Raw genomic sequence first — 21442 nt, forward strand, 5'->3', positions numbered from 1 at the left:
TATTGAAAACGTTGTCCTTTTTTATGCGAAATTTTTGTTTGGCCGTTTTGACTTTTCGAGTGACTTTTACTCCCCTGAATTTTTGCGTTTCGCTTAATCTAAAATTTTCGATCGCAATTTCAAGCAGCTGAACTCAATTGGCGGCAATTTAATACTAAAAGTCAAATGAAAAGTGCGCCGAAACTGGGGCCATTTATCACATTAAATCTCAAAAAGTTGTATATGTTAACCTGGAATGTGGTTATTTGAAGCCCACTATTGATCTTCTTAGTCCCATTTACCCCCCCCCCCCCCCTCCCCGACTGAAGCAGGCTGCAATTGATTACAGCGTTCACTAGTCGTTCGAGAGCAATTCTTCCGACGTTTAGTCGGTTATGTTTTTAAGTCGTCGTGATTTTTTGGTACGGCGATTTGATCACGCGCCAAGAAGTCATAGAGCCACTTTCACTAGTTTTTATCCATAAGCAGCCGAATTTGAGTTCATAATATTTTGTTCTTTTTGGTTTTAGTTTGTAGGTCAATGGCAACATGATATATGATACATGACTCAGCTCACTCCATAAAGTGGATTATGCACTTAACTAATCAAATCTAAATTGAATTTGAACTCTAATTGAATTTGAATAGGCCACCCGAACTAGAATATTACTCAAGAAAGGTCTGTTAGTTGAAAGACATTGCTGCTTGAAAATTGATTTGAAAAGTTAGCTTTTTTTTGAGTGGCACCTTTTCATTTTTCGAGTAGCATTTTTCTGTCTTTGTTCACAGTGGGATTTTTAATGAAAGTCTCAGAGCTATTTCGTGGCTGTTGTCCCGCAATCTGCACTCTATGTTTCCAATTGACCTCATAGGAGATCAAGGCGGGTCAACAAAATTGAGGCTTTGAAGGAGTCGATTTTAAATAGTTGATTCAAATGCATTTTTACACTTGCTAGCTTTTAGTTGCCTTTCTAATGCTCATATTCAACCCAATATTATTAATTGCTCTCAAACGAAGTTTGTAGCAATTATATTAGTCCTGTTGGTCTTTTTTATACGATTTTTCGGTTGACCGATTTTTCGTCTGACCCATTTGACTTTTCGTCCTTAGAAACCGGATAAACAGGCAGCGCCCAGCGGGAATTAAGTTTCCTTGGAGGCCCTTAGCCTCGTTTATTAGTTCTTCAAATGCTTAGTGTGGTGAAGCTACTGGGAAGGCCGTAGTTTAAGGTTTAAAGGTCATTTTTAGGAGTTTTTGTGCCAAAAATGTCGCAATTTTTGTGTTTTTTGTCAGTTTTTAATAGCCGCCCTCATCTTAGCAGGCTGTTATAGCGCTCCTATTTTTTTTACTTCGTCGAACAAAAACATGTTTCGATTTAACTCATTTTGCCGCTTTCAACAGAGTCACTATAAAAAATTGAAGTCAGAACGGGATAAACCCATAAAATAAAGACCAATTTTAGATGCCCGCTATTTGAACGTCGTTCCTATAAGTCGTAGTCACCATCTCTAATGCTTATTGGTATTGATAGTAGTCCCCGTAGCCTCTCTCTAAGAAACAGAAGTACGTTCAACTACGAAATGCCATCAAAATTAATTGGACTTAAAATGTTTTTGTACAAAAATCTTATATTTTTCAATATCTTCTATTCTTTCAATCCCAATCATGCTAATTGGAATCAACGGCGGCTATTTTCCGGCAATCTGCCGGGTATTTTTGAATTTTTCGTTCAACAGGTTTTTTAATGACCATACTAAGAGCTATCTGTTTTGATACTCCAAACCAAAACACGCAAATTTGTTCTAAGTTTCACAATTTTTTCAAGTTTTTTTGAAGATTTTTGTCATTTTTTAGGTTTATCCAGCCTCAGGAGACGAGGATCCTCCTCTAATAGCTTACTGCATAGTTTCTAGTTGAAATAAAATGGTTTTCAAGATTTTTATATCACGAATTTATGTAATTTTTTTTAAATAATTGCACTTTTTAAAGTTTTCTTTAAAATATTTCTCAATTCTTATTTTTTCCGGCACCAGGGACCTGCTCCAAGTTTTCATAATCTGCTGCTGCATTTTTTTTGAGTTATTGGAATGGTGATCAATATTTATATGACTATAGTTTATGTATTTTTTGAATAAAATTTAATTTTTAAATCAATTTTCGAAAAATTAGTATGTTCCTAGTTTATGGATCTTTGAGCCAGTGAAACTATTTTAGGCTTGAAACAGGGATACTGGATAGTCTCTTGAGACAATGAAATGGTTTTCAAGATAGTAATAATATCTTGAATTTTAGCAAGATTTGTTAAAATGTACAATTGTTTTAAAAATTTTTGAATATTTTCTCCTTTTCTGATTTTAACTATGATTGCTGGCGATGGAATCGTTTTCAACTTTGTAATATCAGAAATTTTAGCAGTTTTTTTTATAGAACTTAATAATTTTTTCAAGTTTTTGAAAATGGTGACTGTATAGTTTCTAGATGTAATGGAATGTTTTTCAAGATTTTAATATCAGAATTTAAGAAATTTTTTTCATAAAATATTTGCAATTTTCAATTTTGAAGTCTGTCATTTTTTAGGGTTTTCAAGCGTCAGGAGCCAAGCAACCTCCTATAGGATTTGGTAATGGCGACTGCATAGTTTTTAGATGCAAAGGAATGTTTATTAAGACTTGAATATCACGAATTTAAGTATTTTTTAAAAAATGTATTTGAATTTTTTTAAACAATTTTTTGAAAATTTGACTTTTTGATAGTTTCCGGTGATAATAAGCTGTTGCATAGTTTCTAGAGATTGTTGAATTGTAATCAATGTTTTGATGACTCTAGTTTCAGCAATTTTTAATAAAATTTGAATTATTCAAATTTTCCGCAAATTTTTTTTCCAAGTTTATGGATTTTTATGAGACAGTGGAACTATTTAAGGCTTGAAATAGGGATATATTGATAGTCTCTTGAGACAATGAAATGGTTCTGAAGATTTTTTCAACACGAATTTTATCAAGATTTTGTTAAAATTTGCAATTGTTTTTAAAGTTTTTGAATATTTTTGTCTTTTTCTTAATTCAACGATCACCACAAGCCAACGAAACTTTTTAATTCTTGCATATGGGTTACATAACAGAATCCAGAGAAAAAAAATGGTTTTGAACATTTGTTCAGCTCCGAACAATCTGGGAAACTTTTTTAAATTTTGCACTTAATTTTTTTCTATGATTTAAGAAACAAGCCTAGAAGACTAGTAGTTGCAGAGTCAAATCGCATCATGGAAAGTTTTCCTGGCATTCTCTCTCTGTCTGTGTTTGCTGAGTTTTCTTTCCTTCTCTTTCCTCTTTACGTTTTATCTATCTCACTCTCTCTTTCTTGCTCTTTGTTTACCTCTTTTGTTGATGCCGCACTTCAGCTGCTTTTATGTGGCGCGATGTCAGCATCTATTACCCTCATTAACTCTGAATTATAATTGAAATATGTTATGATTAATGTCCTAACTAGAACTTTGCAGGAAATCATTGTTTATTGCTCTCAAACGAAGTTTGAAGCAATTATATTAATCCTGTGTGTCTTTTTATGCAAATTTTCGCTTGACCAATTTTTCGTTGGACCCATTTGACTTGTCTTAGAGCCTTTCACCTCACTTGTCTCCAAGTATGCGAATCACAAACGTTTTGGAGACTTATTTACTTATTGTGTGAAGGGCGATTCTTAGAAATTGATCCCCCACCCCGCCCCCCGCATCAGCCCCCCAATCCTCATCCATGCACATTGTTCAGGCCGTAAGGGCACCGTGCAAACCCATCCTCCCACTGCGCTCACCTCACGCCCTTCAATTAAGCTAAAGCTAGCCTCACTAAAACCGTGGCTAACCACTGACGGAGCCAACCGCGCGCTGGTCGTTTGAGAGCAACTCGCCCTCCCCATTATATTTCGAAGCTGAATGCAACCAGTTGCTCACAAGGAGGTTTGTTGAGTTTATTTTAGACCAGTTCATGTTTTCGATTCACTTTAAATCTTATTATTGGCCTATATATAAGCTCTAATAAATCATCTGAAGACCGCTAGTGAACCAAATGTCTCACTGCCCACCGGCCGTGGGAGGCTGCAATTGAATTTAGCACTCATCGGCCGTTCGTAAGTCCATTGTTTAAAAATGTGAACTATCGAGCTTTCGCCCGATTTTTACAACTTGATGCGTCAAATAATCAGTAACAAGAAGAAACAAGAAGACTGAACACACGGAACGCGATCAATAAGATTTATTTAAAAATTTGCTTGAAATTGCATAGGTGAGTTCAGTATTTTGTTAATACGAATCTTTCACTAATCTCTATAACAAAAAATAGATTTCAGCTTATAAATCAAAATTGAATGTATTTTGTCTCTTGTTACTGCCGAAACTCACACCGATTTCATCTGCTTTCTATCCTTGTTTTGATCCCACTGAGGGTAAAAGAACGCTTTCTCTAACAGCCTGCTGCTATGCTAAAGTAAAAAAAAATTGAGCAGTGAACAGTTTCTGCTTTCGGTCCCATCCGTATAATTTGAGCATTGTTGATCGCAAGTACGAATGTGGGTACATTCTGCGCCACGCATGCATTCAACTCGTTTATAATTAAAGCGTAATCGATTGCGGAACAGTGCTAGATTGAACCTAGATTGGATCATTATTTCATTATATGACCTGTGGGTTGTTTCAGTTGACAATGATAATATGGCGGTTGGTTATAATCGCCATCTTGTATCTCAAACTTGTAATATGCAACGAGGAATCCTATTCAGAAGCACTTGATCTACGGTGGTTGCCCAATGGCGACTATCAAGCACTGTTCACTTTTGACTTCACATTCCAAAGCAAGAAGGATTATGGTACCACTCGTCATGCTCATTTTGACCGGTTTCCTAAAGTTGTGTACGACTTCATGCATGATCACGTTGTGAATGAGTTCCACTTGTCTTTAACTCAAGGTAGGTCATCTGACAAGATAAATTATGGTACCATAAGCTACGGACACTTGACGATTTTTTTTACAAAAAGACCCACGAACATCAAAGAGAACAGTTCAAAATTTTATGCCACTTTCAAACAAGTTCAAATCAGTTCTAGTAACGAGTCTTTACGCCCATAGTTTCTTTAAATATCTAGTAGACGGTTTGAATAGTTTTTATGAGACAAAAACAGCTTAACCATCTTTTCTCTAAGCGGCGAACACGAGATTTTCTGGCCTTATCGCAAATCAAACGTTTTAACTAAAATGCTTCATGTACTGTATATAGCTTTTTGGTGCCACAGTAAAGGATGTGATGGCGAAAATCCATTTAAACAAAAGAAATGCGTCTTCTGATCTCAGAATTTCCCCATTTATTCTGGTCATACGCTCACTTAGAAGGTAGATAACTACGTCTAATTTTTTTTAGTATGTTGCTTAGTAATATAGAAAGACCTGACTCTGACTGTGTTGTTACGGGCTATTACCCTATATTAGGTCGGTCCACCGGTTGGCTCTTTGAAACATTGAAGCAAACCTTAATATAGCCTCAATTGGTAAACGAGTCAGATTCTCGAGCACAGCTTTTTCGATTCGAAGAGAAGTATTGGCTCGCGGTCGTTTTGCAACAAACATTTTGAATGCTGTATTTGTGCTCTGTCTTTTTTGAGTTGAAAGGGAGTGAAGCGAAGAAGCAAGCGAGTAGGCTTCAGGCTCGACTTTCTTAATACTTTTAAATTGACACGAGAGAACAGATTGTTGGGATTCGATTTGAGCCTGTTTGATCACATGCGACAATTTGACATCTGTTTTCATCGTTTCTTCATGGTCCCTTTATTGCAAAGATGCTTACAGGAGGGTTATGTCTTCTAATGGTGCTTAGACGAGATTTTTTTAAGCAGTTGTTTGTTTTTATTACATTGAAAGGATTCAAATAAATATATATGTTGCGTCCTTTTTTCGACATCTAACTGTGATCTTCTAACACAATCTAAAAATTGCGATATGAACTAATGATTTGAACGTCTGCGCTATTTTTTTTATTTTTATTACTTTCATTCAGACTCACTTTTTCCGACAGATCATCAAAAAGTGACCTATTTTGCCATCAGCATTCTCTTAATGGTCGTCTACAGTCGTCTGGCTTTCTTTCAAAAGTGTTCTCTATCGAGGCGTTGCGTTGTCTTTTGAAGATCTCTTGACACTTTTCGATGATTTAGTTTATATTTAACAATCAGGTTTGTTTTTAAGCCAACAATAAATTTTTGTTTTCAATCCAACGATCAGTTGTTTCCATTCTTTTAAAACAAGTAACCGGCTGATCACAGTAGCAACTAATTCGACTTAATCGATGCCCAACAAATGCTCATTCTCAAGTTTTATCTTTTGTCGGAAAAATAACAATGTTTTCAAGAACAGTAATCCTAATTCCATCACGGCAAACGTTTTTGGTTGAGATATAGATTTCATGAAGAGAAACAAAACTGCGACGGTAAAAGTTCCCAAACTATAAATAATTTCCCTTATTTACCGTTAAATTACTTCTAGGAAATTTTTCTTATACCTAGAAACAGAACGGTTTTATCCTCCAGTTAATGATACATGCTTGAAATTTTGCTTCTCCAAGTCACTGCTCACGGCTATCACAGCTTTCCAAGGTAGATAAATATTTCTAAAAGTTCAACAGTTTTTCATTGCCCTTAAGAGAAGTTAGCATAAATTATTTTATGAAATGCTATTTTCTCGGAGTTACATTTAAAGCAGCCAGTTTTAGAATTATGTCTGTGGAACTATTGGAAAGCGTCACTGTTGAAAAGTTGATTATGAATGTTTCCTTGGCAAAATGCAACAACTGAAATTGTAATTTTCAAGAAAACAATCCAAGTAAGGTGTTTTGTAAACATTAGGTGTTTTTTCAACTATTGCGTTTGCGATGGTTAGGAAAAATTTCAAGGGCTTATAGTTCTGATTGTAGGTGAATCCATTTCAATCCAATTAATGCGTGTCTGTGGAACTATTGGAAAGCGTCACTGTTGAAAAGTTGATTATGAATGTTTCCTTGGCAAAATGCAACAACTGCAATTGTAATTTTCAAGAAAACAATCTAAGTAAGGTGTTTTGTAAACATTAGGTGTTTTTTCAGCTATTGCGTTTGCGATGGTTAGGAAAAATTTCAAGGGCTTATAGTTCTGATTGTAGGTGAATCCATTTCAATCCAATTAATGCGTGGAACGCAAATATGATAATCACCCGTTTCGCCTAACTAATGACAACAGATGCTTGTACCTGATTAGTGCAGAGTTCTCTCATTAAATGACTTGTATAAACCAATTAGATTTTTTAGTTTTTAGTTTTTATTCTTACCTGACCAAAGTGGGGAGATTAGAAACATATATGTCATATCTGGAAAACGGAAATGAGCTGTTGAAAATTGATTTATTAAGCTGGTGATCTGTTGTTTTATGAACCCAGTCATGGTAACTAAGTTAATTCATTTTTGTAAATGTAAGGGAATAGATATTGCCCAAGCTAAACGAGGACTATAAGGATTGATGTGTAAATCAGAAGTTCAATATGAGTAGCATGACTTTTGTCTTTGTTCTCAGTAGTCTCTTTTAAGAAAGGGTATCATTTTTCTGTCTGTTCCACTGCTGTTGTTCGACAATCTGTCGTCTTTGTTTTTAATAAATTGACATCGAGGTAAACTACAGTGATCAATGGTATAGCTGTCTATAAACCACGTGTAGCAAATGGAAAAAACAATGGGCAGTTTTTCGACATTCTACCCATTATTTTGTTTGTCTTGATCGTGCCTACGAGACAAAAATTTGAGAGAATAGTGTGGGTTATATTAAGCAGCAAATGCATTTTTGGGGAATAAGAAAACCCCCGTGACGTTCGACTCTTTGCTCGCAATATCATGGGCAAAATAATCACGTGATGTATGACAGCCTCTACTTGGGAAGATACAAGGTATAGCGAACGGGGAACGGGGATCATTAACGGAGATCCAACGAAACTCATTGTACAACAGATTTTACTATTTGATATCTTATCTTTAGGTATGTGGCGATACAAACAATTCGGGTACCCTAACGAGGGCGCCAATCCAAGTGGAGCTGAACTATGGATTTGGTTCGGTCCCGGACATGACGATAACCAATGGGATCTGGCAGTGAATTCATTGGCCGGGTTTTTCTGTGCCTCACTAAACTTTATGAGCACCGCTTTCAGTGGATCACCCAACAGAGTCCTGAGACCAATATCCGAATATCATAAGGAACTGAACAGCTCGTCAATGAAGTACTCAAACTTGCCATCTGAAAATGTATGCACTGAAAACTTGACCCCCTGGAAGAAATTGTTGCCTTGCGAAGTTTCGTCTGGTTTTGTTCAACTACTTAATGCGAATCAAATGTTTAATTCAAAGTACATGTCTTTAGACGTCAACGCTTATAAGACTTGCAAAAGAAGTGCTGATTGCTCTGAGACAGATATCGCAATGAAGTTATCAGCTAGTGTTGTTTTCGATGGTGCAAGATTCAAAGATGTTTCTAGAACTTTGTCACTATTAACGTTGTTTCACAGGCCTATGGGAAAAGTGTGCCCTTTAGCCGATGAAACATTAATTCGAACTAAAAGTTTCAAACAAGGCTGTGCAATTTCTATATCGGTTAAAAACAACAATGGCAAAGCAGGTGAATCAAACATTGTGATGTTGGACCAAAACGACGATAGATACGGTGATATCAGTTTCGACCGGATCTGTCAATCTAAGGATAAAACTGGCTTTTCTGCAGGTCAAGTTTCGAAATCTGATCGTAAGGCTGCGGAGCCTGTTGTACTTGTGCATAAATACCTTTCGTCTACTACCGGTGAGTTAAATCATAGCTTGATGTTTAATTGCTCTCAAGCGAAGTTTGTTGCAATTATACTGAACGGTAAAAGTAAGTGAAAACCCCCTATTTTTACTGAGCAAAAATTCAGTTTTTGAGGCAAAATTACTCAAACTTAAAATCGATTTTCGAAAACAATTTTTACACCATTGATCCCCTACACTTGTCTCGTGCACACGATACAATTTATTAACATCTTCCTCTCTCTCTCTCTCTCTCTCTCTCTCTCTCTGTCTTATGTTTAACACTAGTGCAAACTTAGCCACAGTTGAACAAACCTGAAAACATATCACATCTTGTGACAATTTGTTTTACTGTGAAACTTGGAGGAATTCCACGAACTTTACATTGGGAATTCTGGTAAATTGCATTTTGGGAATTGCATTTTATCTGAATTCCACTGGTTTAAGTTTTGTGACGAGAAGACTAGTGTAGGAGAGCAATGATGTAAAATTTGTTTTCGAAATTTGACTTTAAGTTGGAGTAATAATGCCTCGAAAAATGAGTTTTTACTTCGTAAAATTAGGAGGTACTAAATTTCTTTCGCCGTTCAGTATATATTAGTCCTGTGGCCTTTTTATGCAATTTTCCTTTTGACCGATTTTTCGTCTGAACCATTTGACTTTCGTCCTCGGAAACAGGATATACAGGTAGCGCCCGGAGGGCATTAAGGAGCCTTTCAGCCTACTAGACTAAGTATGCTATTCATCGAAACTGTTTTGGAGACATAAATTCATGGTGAGAAGGCGGCTCTGAGAGCATGACCCCCCTCATCCCCACCCACACCAGACCTCCGCCCACGCGCCAACACCCTCACCCCTTATCGTTGCAACCGTAACCCAGCGCGCTCAACACCCCCCCAACCCCGATGCTCTCAGCCAATGCTCCTTCAATTAAGATAAAGCTAGCCTCCCTAAGCCGTAGCTAGCTACTTACAAAGCCAACCGCTCGCCAGTCGCTTGAGAGAAAATTGCCCGATGTTAATCGGTTATGGTTAATTTAACTCTAGCTCATTTTCTAATAGTTACAAATTTTTAGTCAAATCAAAATATGACCGAGTCATGACATCCATAAATGGCGTGGCAAAGTTTCATTCTTTTCTGATCGCTAGTTTAATACTAAACTTGAGGAATCGGCGGAAGTGGCTGCATGATTAAAAAATCTTTGTCATAGTTTGGTGCTACAATAATGCTTCTATGAGCGTATTGAGAAAATGGAAAGTTTTGGAGTCTATTTTTTAGTTCACTAACTTTCGAGCGATCTGCAGTTTTATGATAAACTTATGGATGGAGTCATCAGAGCTCCTATCAGGGCTATTATTATCATGGGTTGATAGGGTGGCGGAGTAATAGAGTTTCAACGTTAACCAGAAATTTTGGCTTTTATTCGGTCTGACCTTGGCTATTTTCGGTCGTTTTCGTATCTGTATTTTTGTACCTGTATTTTTAATTGCTCTCGAACGAATTTTGAGGAAATCAATGTAAACGCACGTGTTTTTAATGCAAAATTTTGTCCTCGCCCGTATTGCGCTTTTGTTCTAGAAAATTCTTAACTTCTGAATTTCTGCGTGATCTCAGTTGCTTTCTTTCCTAAGAAAGTTTGTTGCTGACCTGAAGGCGAATTTTAGCGTTAAGGTAGCAAGGATTATATGTCTTAGTGGATAAGTTTTCAGACTGTTATCCTGGAAGTTGCGCGTTCGAAACCCTCTCGGGGGCTGGATTTTTGCAACCTTAAATAACTTCTAAGCAACGCGCCCTCTAAATTAAATTGCCCCGACTGTCGTTCGAGAGCAATTCGTTCGACGTTAGTTGGCTTAAGTTTTGAATTTATTGTAGAATAGTTCCATGAGACGATTTTTGGATATTAACCAAGGAGTTGTTTAGGTGGAAATTTATACAATTAAGGTTTTTCGTTCTAACGGCACTTCTTGTACGACTCTTCAGCAGTTTTTAGCAATTAATTTACAAGACAAGTCGGCTCGGTAATGTGTGTTTGCACATAATGTTTCGACCTCCCTTCTCAGTGTTATTGACTTAAATTTCCACTAAATGAGGATGAGATAGAAAACTTCCATTAAATCTCTTTTTTCGAAAATAATTAGCGTATGCTTAAAAAAATGTTGTAAACTCAAACCACTAATTGATTTAGATAATGCTGCATTTGAAACATCTTGTGGCTGGCCATTAATGAGATTACGATACAAGGTAAACAGAAAAATAAAACAACCAGAAAAAAAAGACAATAGTTCCAGCAAAAATTCAATATATATTTTCAAAAATATTGAGTATTAAATTCAGACGGGCATCAGATAAGACTTATTTGAAACAAATTTACTTGCACTTCAATAGAAAGCAGAGAGGGCCCTTAACAAAACTAGGTAACCAGTCGACCCTTTTGTTTTTGAAAAAAGTGGTAAAATTCAAATATCACATGAATTTTTGGGAACGAAATAAGTTCAAAAGTCGTAAAAACCATAAATTTCCAACTAAATAATGCTGAAGATATCTTCATGTAACTCCATAGGAAGCGGAAAAAGACCTGATATTAGTTAAACCATGTACTATGACAACAAAAAAAAGCAATTTATACAGGTAAACTCAAAAATTCAAAGAAATTACATCAATTCAGTATTGAAGCCATTAAGAACATTAGCCATTTGCTGAAAAGGTTGTATGATCATCGGAGCCTCATCCAATAAGGCCGATTTTCAGAGGGACTTCGTGAAAAGACAACGTAAAGAACCACAAATATGGACCAGTATCAAATACTCAGTTTTTTATAAGAGCACGGTGTCAAAGTCGTAAAATTATCGGTAGAAACAGAAATAAAAAGATGATAATAGTTGCTTCGCGAGAAATTGGATGATCCTGTTGATACTGAGATTGAGTTACTATTCGAGAGAAAGGAGAACAAAAACGGCAAAACTAAAAAAAACTAATTTGATATTGAAAAACACGAAGTCAGTCATTAAAATCATTAGCTATCAATTGCAAGCATCAAATATGTCCTGATCCTTCAAATGGTACTTTTGAGAACGTTCATTATTCAAAATATGAGGCTGAAAAATCGGCCAAAAAATAGCCAAAATGACGAGCCAAACAGTCCAACAGCCCTCATCTGTATTTAAGCATTTTGTGCTAAGTTTGTAAAAATTTGAGCAAAAATGCGATAAATATGAGTAAGATCACGTCAAAGTCAATTGTTTGCAAAAACTGAAAACCTCCATAAATCTTTGAGAGAGACTGAATTTAATTTTTTGATGAAATCACTCGCAACTCTCTACGGTGAGCATATCAATCGGCCAAAATTGACGGACAAAAAAAACCATTTGAGCATATAGTTCCTCCCGCACTAAGGGGATCACAACAAAACGCAATTCATCGATGATTAAAATCCTGTATATTTGTTATAACTTGAACAATGTCTATATGATTGTTTTTTTCATCAATATTGCAATTTTTGGAATGAGCTATGCGTGGATTTTTTTTTGCTTTTATATAGCAAACCTGAGCCATTTTACTCCAGCTTTGGCTGGACTTGTTATGTTTTACCAAAACCTATCCTTAAAAATTATTTGCCTAACTAATTGAATTTAGAGGGCGGGTTTTTAATTGCTCTCGAATGAAGTTCGTAGCAATTGTATGAGTCGTGTTTTTATTCTATTTTTTATCCAATTGTGGCCGTTTTTGTCTGGTCAGCCAATTTGCTTGACTTTTGACTTGAGAAAGCAGATGATTTCGTAAAGCCCTGAGTCATTAAGTTGCTGGTCAGAACTCTGAGCTCTTTTGCGCCCACACAGCAGAATTCGGCGAATGGGCGCTGGATTGGGCGTGTGAAGGTCTTTAACTGACACAATTACCTTTCACATCTTGAATTTAAGACCTATCGGCAGTTTCGATTAATCCTATACTTAGCGACTAGCAACGATCTCAGAGATATTTGCTGATCAGATCTCTGGGATCCTTGGTAGTCGCTAAGTATAGGATTAACTACCGATAGGTGTTAAATTCAAGTTGTGAAGGGCAATTCTGTGAGTTAAAGTTCTTAACCCGCCCGATCCACTGCCCATTCGCATAATTCTGCTATGTGGGCGTAAATTTATAGAGGGTCATTTTAGGCGTGTTTTTGGACCTCACCCATTTATGCCCCGCCCTTTTTTGCTTGCCTGATTTTTCTCCCCTTTCAATCAGTCATGCTAGCCTTGCTACAGATTAAGTTAGCTGTTTGAGAGCAATTTGTCCGACGATTCAATAGCTGCCATCATCTTTTCAGCCGGCTATTAAAGCGGCCCTGTTTTTTCTACAATCCAAATTAAAATTTTGTATTGCTGCGCTGTCTTTTTTAAACTGGTGACACTTTTTCGGCTTTGTATCGTCTAGTTGAATTCGGTATAGTCAACTTGGAGTATTGCTTTTAATAAAGCGGGAGTGTTAAAGTGACTGAAAAGGCGAGTATGATCGAAGTTTATTTTTTCCACTTGCCTTTGAAATGGCGTGAGGAGTTAGTAATGGAACAAATTTGAGCTTTTTGAAAGCGATTTTTTTCACGTGCGACGATGTGACTTTTTTTTCTGTGTTTTTGCTCTCGAGTGCTCGCAATGTGTTCAAATTGCGCCTATTTGCAGTTGAATTTAGTGTACTTGCGAGTATTTTGCAAGTATCATTTATTTCATCAGTGACAAGTCTCCTAAGTTGCTAATAGGTTCTGTTTTCAGCTTTCAGATACAATAACTGGTTACATTATATGACCTATGTTTACTTTGTATGTTAGAAATGTATTACGGGAAACCTATAGTTTATAGAGTCTAGTACAATCTGTTGGTTTATAAGTAGCTCAAATAATATTAAACATATTCAATACGTTCTAGATACAAAGTAAAATTGTTTGAGAAAAAAATTTAAATTTAAAAAGGTTCACTTTATAAGAAATCTGATAGATGAAAGGAATTAGTGAGTTTGGGTAATTTACAATAAAATAAATAGATCAGATTCATTAATTGTTGAATATCAAGTGAAAATGTACAAAAGTTACATTTAAATAAAAGAGTCACTTTATAAATCTGATAGAGGAAATGAATTTGTGAGTTTGGGTAATTTACAATAATATAAATAGATCAGATTCATTAATTTTTGAAGTTAAAATGTATAATTTATCAAGTGAAAATGTACGAAAATTTAACGGATGTGTTGGCGGAGTCTTTTAGGTTGCAATAATACGAATTTGCTCATCATTTTCACAATAATTTGCGAAATTTTTATTGTTTCAAAGTGGCATGAAATGGGGCATCAGGTTCAGAAATGGGGGACTGAATTTTGTTTCATAAAATGAGTTTTGCCCGATCGTTTCTTTTTCGAAGGCAGACGAGTGGTAGCTTTGACAAATTCCTGTTCGTTTTTCTTTGCGACGTATATTTTGCCGTTTTAGAAAATTACTCATTTTCACGCCACAAGAACACTTCGTCAAATAGGAAGTTATCTGTTTGACCTGTTTCAATTCTTCTAGTCTTAGTTTTTCACTTTTTTATTGTTTCTAAATACGTACAAATCACTTTTCAAGATAATGATTATGAAAAAATAGAATGAAAAAGAGACAACTTTTTCCAAAAAAGAGAAGTTTAGATAATTCGAAAAGATGAAAAATGATGCACTATTGAAAATCAGATGAAACGTTTAATCAATCCTGGCTAGGATTTCTTGTGTTTTTTCTTTCTACGCGAAAGCAGCAATCCTTATGGTTTGAGAAATTTTTTTTTGATAAATTTACGCTTAATACATACTACCGAAAGTTTGTGTTCTTTTTATCTTTTTTCTTCAAAAAATGTTTATCAAACAACTATAGTACCATCCATAGGAATTTAAGGGTGTCTGAAAAAATTGAAAATACCCATTAGAAAATGGTTCAGCTAACATGAAAAAAAATTACTCGTTTTGTCTTTAATTGTTTGATTCTAGAAGATTTTATAGATTTTTATTGCACTTCATTAAAACTTTTCAACCTTTTTTGAGCAATTACTGTTCATTTGTTTTTCTAACAATCACAGAACCGCTATTGTTATATAGCACAAAAGTTTTGAAGCAGTTTTGTAGAGAGAGATTCTTCAAATTTTCATCGTCTTTCACGGCCCTCGAGCTAGCTTGAGATAATATAAAAGTTGTGTTTGAAAAATCCTTTGATTCACTTTTAAAACAATTTGTGCTGCTTTTTAAACAGGGTTTCAGTAATTAGTCGCTTGTTTTGAGAGAAGTAATTTCAGGTAAATTCAAGTTCATTAAGGCAGCTTGTATAGTATAATTGATTATTTTTTGCGAAAGGTAAAAACTGGTACTCAGTCGAGAATTTCGAACTAATTTCAATCTTTGTAAGTTCATTAAGGCAGCTTGTATAGTATAATTGATTATTTTTTGCGAAAGGTAAAAACTGGTACTCAGTCGAGAATTTCGAACTAATTTCAATCTTTGTTTTAGCGACTCCATCGGCCTCTTTTTCTCTTAAGCGTGAACGCCTAGAGCAGGTTAATTGAAAAGATTTTCTTTATATCACATAATTTAACTTAATTGGAGAAACGTTTAATTTGCGTGATTGAGTTTGATGAGTTTGGGTAATTTACAATAAAATAAATAGATCAGATTCATTAATTGTTGAATATCAAGTGAAAATGTACAAAAGTTACATTTAAATAAAAGATTCACTTTATAAATCTGATAGAGGAAATGAATTTGTGAGTTTGGGTAATTTACAATAATATAAATAGATCAGATTCATTAATTTTTGAAGTTAAAATGTATAATTTATCAAGTGAAAATGTACGAAAATTTAACGGATGTGTTGGCGGAGTCTTTTAGGTTGCAATAATACGAATTTGCTCATCATTTTCACAATAATTTGCGAAATTTTTATTGTTTCAAAGTGGCATGAAATGGGGCATCAGGTTCAGAAATGGGGGACTGAATTTTGTTTCATAAAATTAGTTTTGCCCGATCGTTTCTTTTTCGAAGGCAGACGAGTGGTAGCTTTGACAAATTCCTGTTCGTTTTTCTTTGCGACGTATATTTTGCCGTTTTAGAAAATTACTCATTTTCACGCCACAAGAACACTTCGTCAAATAGGAAGTTATCTGTTTGACCTGTTTCAATTCTTCTAGTCTTAGTTTTTCACTTTTTTATTGTTTCTAAATACGTACAAATGACTTTTGAAGATAATGATTATGAAAAAATAGAATGAAAAAGAGACAACTTTTTCCAAAAAAGAGAAGTTTAGATAATTCGAAAAGATGAAAAATGATGCACTATTGAAAATCAGATGAAACGTTTAATCAATCCTGGCTAAGATTTCTTGTGTTTTTTCTTTCTACGCGAAAGCAGCAATCCTTATGGTTTGAGAAATTTTTTTTTGATAAATTTACGCTTAATACATACTACCGAAAGTTTGTGTTCTTTTTATCTTTTTTCTTCAAAAAATGTTTATCAAACAACTATAGTACCATCCATAGGAATTTACGGGTGTCTGAAAAAATTGAAAATACCCATTAGAAAATGGTTTAGCTAACATGAAAAAAGTTACTTGTTTTGTCTTTAATTGTTTGATTCTAGAAGATTTTATAGATTTTTATTGCACTTCATTAAAACTTTTCAACCTTTTTTGAGCAATTACTGTTCATTTGTTTTTCTAACAATCACAGAACCGCTATTGTTATATAGCACAAAAGTTTTGAAGCAGTTTTGTAGAGAGAGATTCCTTCAAATTTTCATCGTCTTTCACGGCCCTCGACCTAGCTTGAGATAATATAAAAGTTGTGTTTGAAAAATCCTTTGATTCACTTTTAAAACAATTTGTGCTGCTTTTTAAACAGGGTTTCAGTAATTAGTCGCTTGTTTTGAGAGAAGTAATTTCAGGTAAACTCAAGTTCATTAAGGCAGCTTGTATAGTATAATTGATTATTTTTTGCGAAAGGTAAAAACTGGTACTCAGTCGAGAATTTCGAACTAATTTCAATCTTTGTAAGTTCATTAAGGCAGCTTGTATAGTATAATTGATTATTTTTTGCGAAAGGTAAAAACTGGTACTCAGTCGAGAATTTCGAACTAATTTCAATCTTTGTTTTAGCGACTCCATCGGCCTCTTTTTCTCTTAAGCGTGAACGCCTAGAGCAGGTTAATTGAAAAGATTTTCTTTATATCACATAATTTAACTTAATTGGAGAAACGTTTAATTTGCGTGATTGAGTTTGGTGAGTTTGGGTAATTTACAATAAAATAAATAGATCAGATTCATTAATTGTTGAATATCAAGTGAAAATGTACAAAAGTTACATTTAAATAAAAGATTCACTTTATAAATCTGATAGAGGAAATGAATTTGTGAGTTTGGGTAATTTACAATAATATAAATAGAACAGATTCATTAATTTTTGAAGTTAAAATGTATAATTTATCAAGTGAAAATGTACGAAAATTTAACGGATGTGTTGGCGGAGTCTTTTAGGTTGCAATAATACGAATTTGCTCATCATTTTCACAATAATTTGCGAAATTTTTATTGTTTCAAAGTGGCATGAAATGGGGCATCAGGTTCAGAAATGGGGGACTGAATTTTGTTTCATAAAATGAGTTTTGCCCGATCGTTTCTTTTTCGAAGGCAGACGAGTGGTAGCTTTGACAAATTCCTGTTCGTTTTTCTTTGCGACGTATATTTTGCCGTTTTAGAAAATTACTCATTTTCACGCCACAAGAACACTTCGTCAAATAGGAAGTTATCTGTTTGACCTGTTTCAATTCTTCTAGTCTTAGTTTTTCCCTTTTTTATTGTTTCTAAATACGTACAAATCACTTTTGAAGATAATGATTATGAAAAAATAGAATGAAAAAGAGACAACTTTTTCCAAAAAAGAGAAGTTTAGATAATTCGAAAAGATGAAAAATGATGCACTATTGAAAATCAGATGAAACGTTTAATCAATCCTGGCTAAGATTTCGTGTGTTTTTTCTTTCTACGCGAAAGCAGCAATCCTTATGGTTTGAGAAATTTTTTTTGATAAATTTACGCTTAATACATACTACCGAAAGTTTGTGTTCTTTTTATCTTTTTTCTTCAAAAAATGTTTATCAAACAACTCTAGTACCATCCATAGGAATATACGGGTGTCTGAAAAAATTGAAAATACCCATTAGAAAATGGTTTAGCTAACATGAAAAAAGTTACTTGTTTTGTCTTTAATTGTTTGATTCTAGAAGATTTTATAGATTTTTATTGCACTTCATTAAAACTTTTCAACCTTTTTTGAGCAATTACTGTTCATTTGTTTTTCTAACAATCACAGAACCGCTATTGTTATATAGCACAAAAGTTTTGAAGCAGTTTTGTAGAGAGAGATTCCTTCAAATTTTCATCGTCTTTCACGGCCCTCGACCTAGCTTGAGATAATATAAAAGTTGTGTTTGAAAAATCCTTTGATTCACTTTTAAAACAATTTGTGCTGCTTTTTAAACAGGGTTTCAGTAATTAGTCGCTTGTTTTGAGAGAAGTAATTTCAGGTAAATTCAAGTTCATTAAGGCAGCTTGTATAGTATAATTGATTATTTTTTGCGAAAGGTAAAAACTGGTACTCAGTCGAGAATTTCGAACTAATTTCAATCTTTGTAAGTTCATTAAGGCAGCTTGTATAGTATAATTGATTATTTTTTGCGAAAGGTAAAAACTGGTACTCAGTCGAGAATTTCGAACTAATTTCAATCTTTGTAAGTTCATTAAGGCAGCTTGTATAGTATAATTGATTATTTTTTGCGAAAGGTAAAAACTGGTACTCAGTCGAGAATTTCGAACTAATTTCAATCTTTGTTTTAGCGACTCCATCGGCCTCTTTTTCTCTTAAGCGTGAACGCCTAGAGCAGGTTAATTGAAAAGATTTTCTTTATATCACATAATTTAACTTAATTGGAGAAACGTTTAATTTGCGTGATTGAGATGACTAATTTTTTTCGATTCACCTGTCACCTGCGTTGGCTTACAACTAATTACGTGTATTTTTTGGCTTTTCATCAAGACTTCCGATCCGAAGAGGCATGATTTTTTGATTTTGGAGGCTGGAACGTGGTGTAGGACTTAACTTTGTACAGAAAGATTGTACTTCCACGTCAAAATATATCTCAACTCCAACTGTCTTTTTTTTGAAAAAACAAAGCAGCAATTCATAACCGATGATAATCAACGTTTTCATTACGCACGTTAATAGCTATTTTGAATAGATAAACGAGGATACGCTTTTTCGATAATTTATTGTTTTCATTTTGTTTTTTAATGGGTTGGAACATTTCGTGCAAACACACATAACCTGTCCTTGTGTGCAAAGAATTTATAAATAGTTATTGTGGAAGTTTATTAAACTTCCCGCTAAGTAGTTTTTAATTGCTCTCGGTTGCTCTCGTCTTTGCGCTTTTGTTCTAGAGCATTCTTTGACTTCTTTCAAGAAACTTTTGAGGAGCAAAGCCGTTGTAGTTTAGAGTGGTTCAGAGATGTTAGACGGCTATCCTGGTGGTCGCCGGTTCCAACCGCTGTGAGGAGAGAGTTTTTGTACCCATAAAAAGCCTCACCTCTAAATTAAATTGCCCGCGGCACACAAACACACACTTCGCCCCACTCCATCCCTCAATCTAAGTCCGCAATCTCGCCACCACTCGCGCTCTCCCCCATGCTCACCCCCTCAATTAAGCCAAAACTAGCCTCCCTAAGCTGCAGCTAGCTACTGACGAAGCCGACTGCTCGCCAGTCGTTTGGGAGCAGTTCGCCTGACGTTAGTCGGTTATGTTTATTTTATGTTGCGAGCCCAAAGTTTTGGACAATTACACCAACTTGTGTTAAGCTCTATGACTTGGTTATCGTTTATGACCCGTTGTCCACGATTTTCTTGTTACTCTCAGCTTAACTAACTCAAACAATAGTAGTCAAAGTTTCTATACAATTTATCAAGTTCCACTTTTAACCTAAAAATAACTATCAATAAAATATTGATGCATGCAAACTTAGAGAACATTGTTTTAGACGGCGAAGAAAAAATAGTGTGTCGTATCTCAAATGAAGTAGACGAACGAATTAAAGTGAGCTATTTGGACTTAGTCCCCTGGCACTTCAGACTCTTTGTTCACACATTGGAAGTGACCAACTCCAACAACAAAGTGATCAAACCTTCATTCTTCCATTACGTTCCATCACAAGATCGTGAGCGACCTTCCACTCTTCAGTTAGAGTTCAGTATTGGTGCTAAAGAGACCGTTGAGATCTCAGTCAAGATCAGAAAAGTTCTGCTAAAATGGACAGAACACCCACCAGATCCGCATCATGGCCATGCTTGTGGACCCTCTATGGTCTACGCGGACGTTCATAACCGATCGTTTAAAATTTATTCAGAACCGTTGATCATACAGCTTATGGTTCCAGACTTCAGTATGCCTTACAATGTACTGTGTCTTTCGAGTACCATTATGACTATTGGGTTCAGCGCTGCTCAGACGTTGGCGACCAAGCGGTACAGTTTTGTTGAAAATAAAACTGTTAAAGGTCGATTGAAGCAAAAATTGTCGGCTTTAAAGGCTAAGTTGCTGGCCATGTTCAAACGGAAACCAAAAGACGAAAAGGTTGATTAGTCAGCTTTCCTTGGCTTTATGGATCATTGGATTTTGGATCGAAATTTAGGATTTTGGGCCTTCTGGAATCGAAACGGTACTGCAATCCTATATTTTGCCGTTGATTGAAATCTCTTGCCGTTTAATCATTCTTTGAATCAAAGTGATGTTGCGCTTAATGTTTGTATCAATGCGCTTCCCATGTTGCGAAATTTCTTTTGTGCTGCGATATATAAGCGCAACAAACTTCCTGAAAGTTATTGATGCTACCAAAAACTGAATTTGATGCTACATATTTTGCTACTTAATAGCAAGTCTTTATAGCAATAGCTGAGCTGAATAAAAAAATCTCTACCATTAATGAGTTTTCTCGAAATCTTTTGATATCCAATACCTTTTTTGATTGGGTGATTGGTTTCAAATGATCCATGACTAAACTTAGCAATTACGAATGGACTACAGATACTTTCAGCCATGAAAAAGCAATATTTTGGTACGAATGGAAAGAATGTTTTTCCAAAGTTTTTATAGCTGCGTTAGATGAGCGAGTTCTTATTAGCCATTTTAATCGCTCTTGAACGAAGTTTGAAGCAATTATTGTAAGCGTGTGTGTCTGTAGGTGTCTTTTTACAACTCGAAGAGGATTATTGGCATTCTAAAGCGTTTTCTGCGACTCGAAGATGAGTACTGGTCTTTACAAATTTTTACGACCCGAAGAGGAGTATTAGTATACTGAACGGTGAAGGTAAGTTAGCACCCCCTATATTTACGAAGTAAAAATTCAATTTTTGAAGCAATATTACACCAACTTAAAATCAAGTTTCGAAAACAGTTGTAACAACCATCGATGTCCTGCACTAGTCATCTCTATCTAGGCCTACCTATGAAATTCCTATAAAACGCAACGTTCACTTGCCTGAAATTGCAATATAAAGTTGATGAGCTCCATCCGTTCATATTTCACAGTAAAAC

The 21442-nt window shown here is 35.1% G+C and overlaps 1 protein-coding gene across 1 annotated transcript; it reads left to right on the forward strand.

The window, feature by feature from the left end:
* Positions 1 to 4675: 4675 nt before the first annotated feature.
* Positions 4676 to 20827, forward strand: LOC142341770 (GPI-anchor transamidase component PIGT-like). Its single transcript, XM_075392990.1, has 3 exons — positions 4676 to 4939; positions 8022 to 8834; positions 19890 to 20827. The coding sequence occupies exons 1-3, from the start codon at positions 4678 to 4680 to the stop codon at positions 20489 to 20491; spliced, it is 1677 nt and encodes a 558-aa protein (XP_075249105.1). The 5' UTR covers positions 4676 to 4677; the 3' UTR covers positions 20492 to 20827.
* The last annotated feature ends 615 nt before the right edge of the window (positions 20828 to 21442 follow it).

This window comes from Convolutriloba macropyga, chromosome 6 (assembly GCF_964194025.1).
Source record: "Convolutriloba macropyga chromosome 6, txConMacr16.3, whole genome shotgun sequence".
NCBI lineage: Eukaryota > Metazoa > Xenacoelomorpha > Acoela > Convolutidae > Convolutriloba > Convolutriloba macropyga.

Bases quoted from the DNA above. Each gene is read 5' to 3' on its own strand.
- LOC142341770 (XM_075392990.1), top strand. From the start codon at position 4,678: ATGATAATATGGCGGTTGGTTATAATCGCCATCTTGTATCTCAAACTT. The intron at 4,940-8,021 runs GTAGGTCATCTG...TCTTATCTTTAG, and splicing joins CCACTTGTCTTTAACTCAAG to GTATGTGGCGATACAAACAA. The intron at 8,835-19,889 runs GTGAGTTAAATC...ACATTGTTTTAG, and splicing joins ATACCTTTCGTCTACTACCG to ACGGCGAAGAAAAAATAGTG.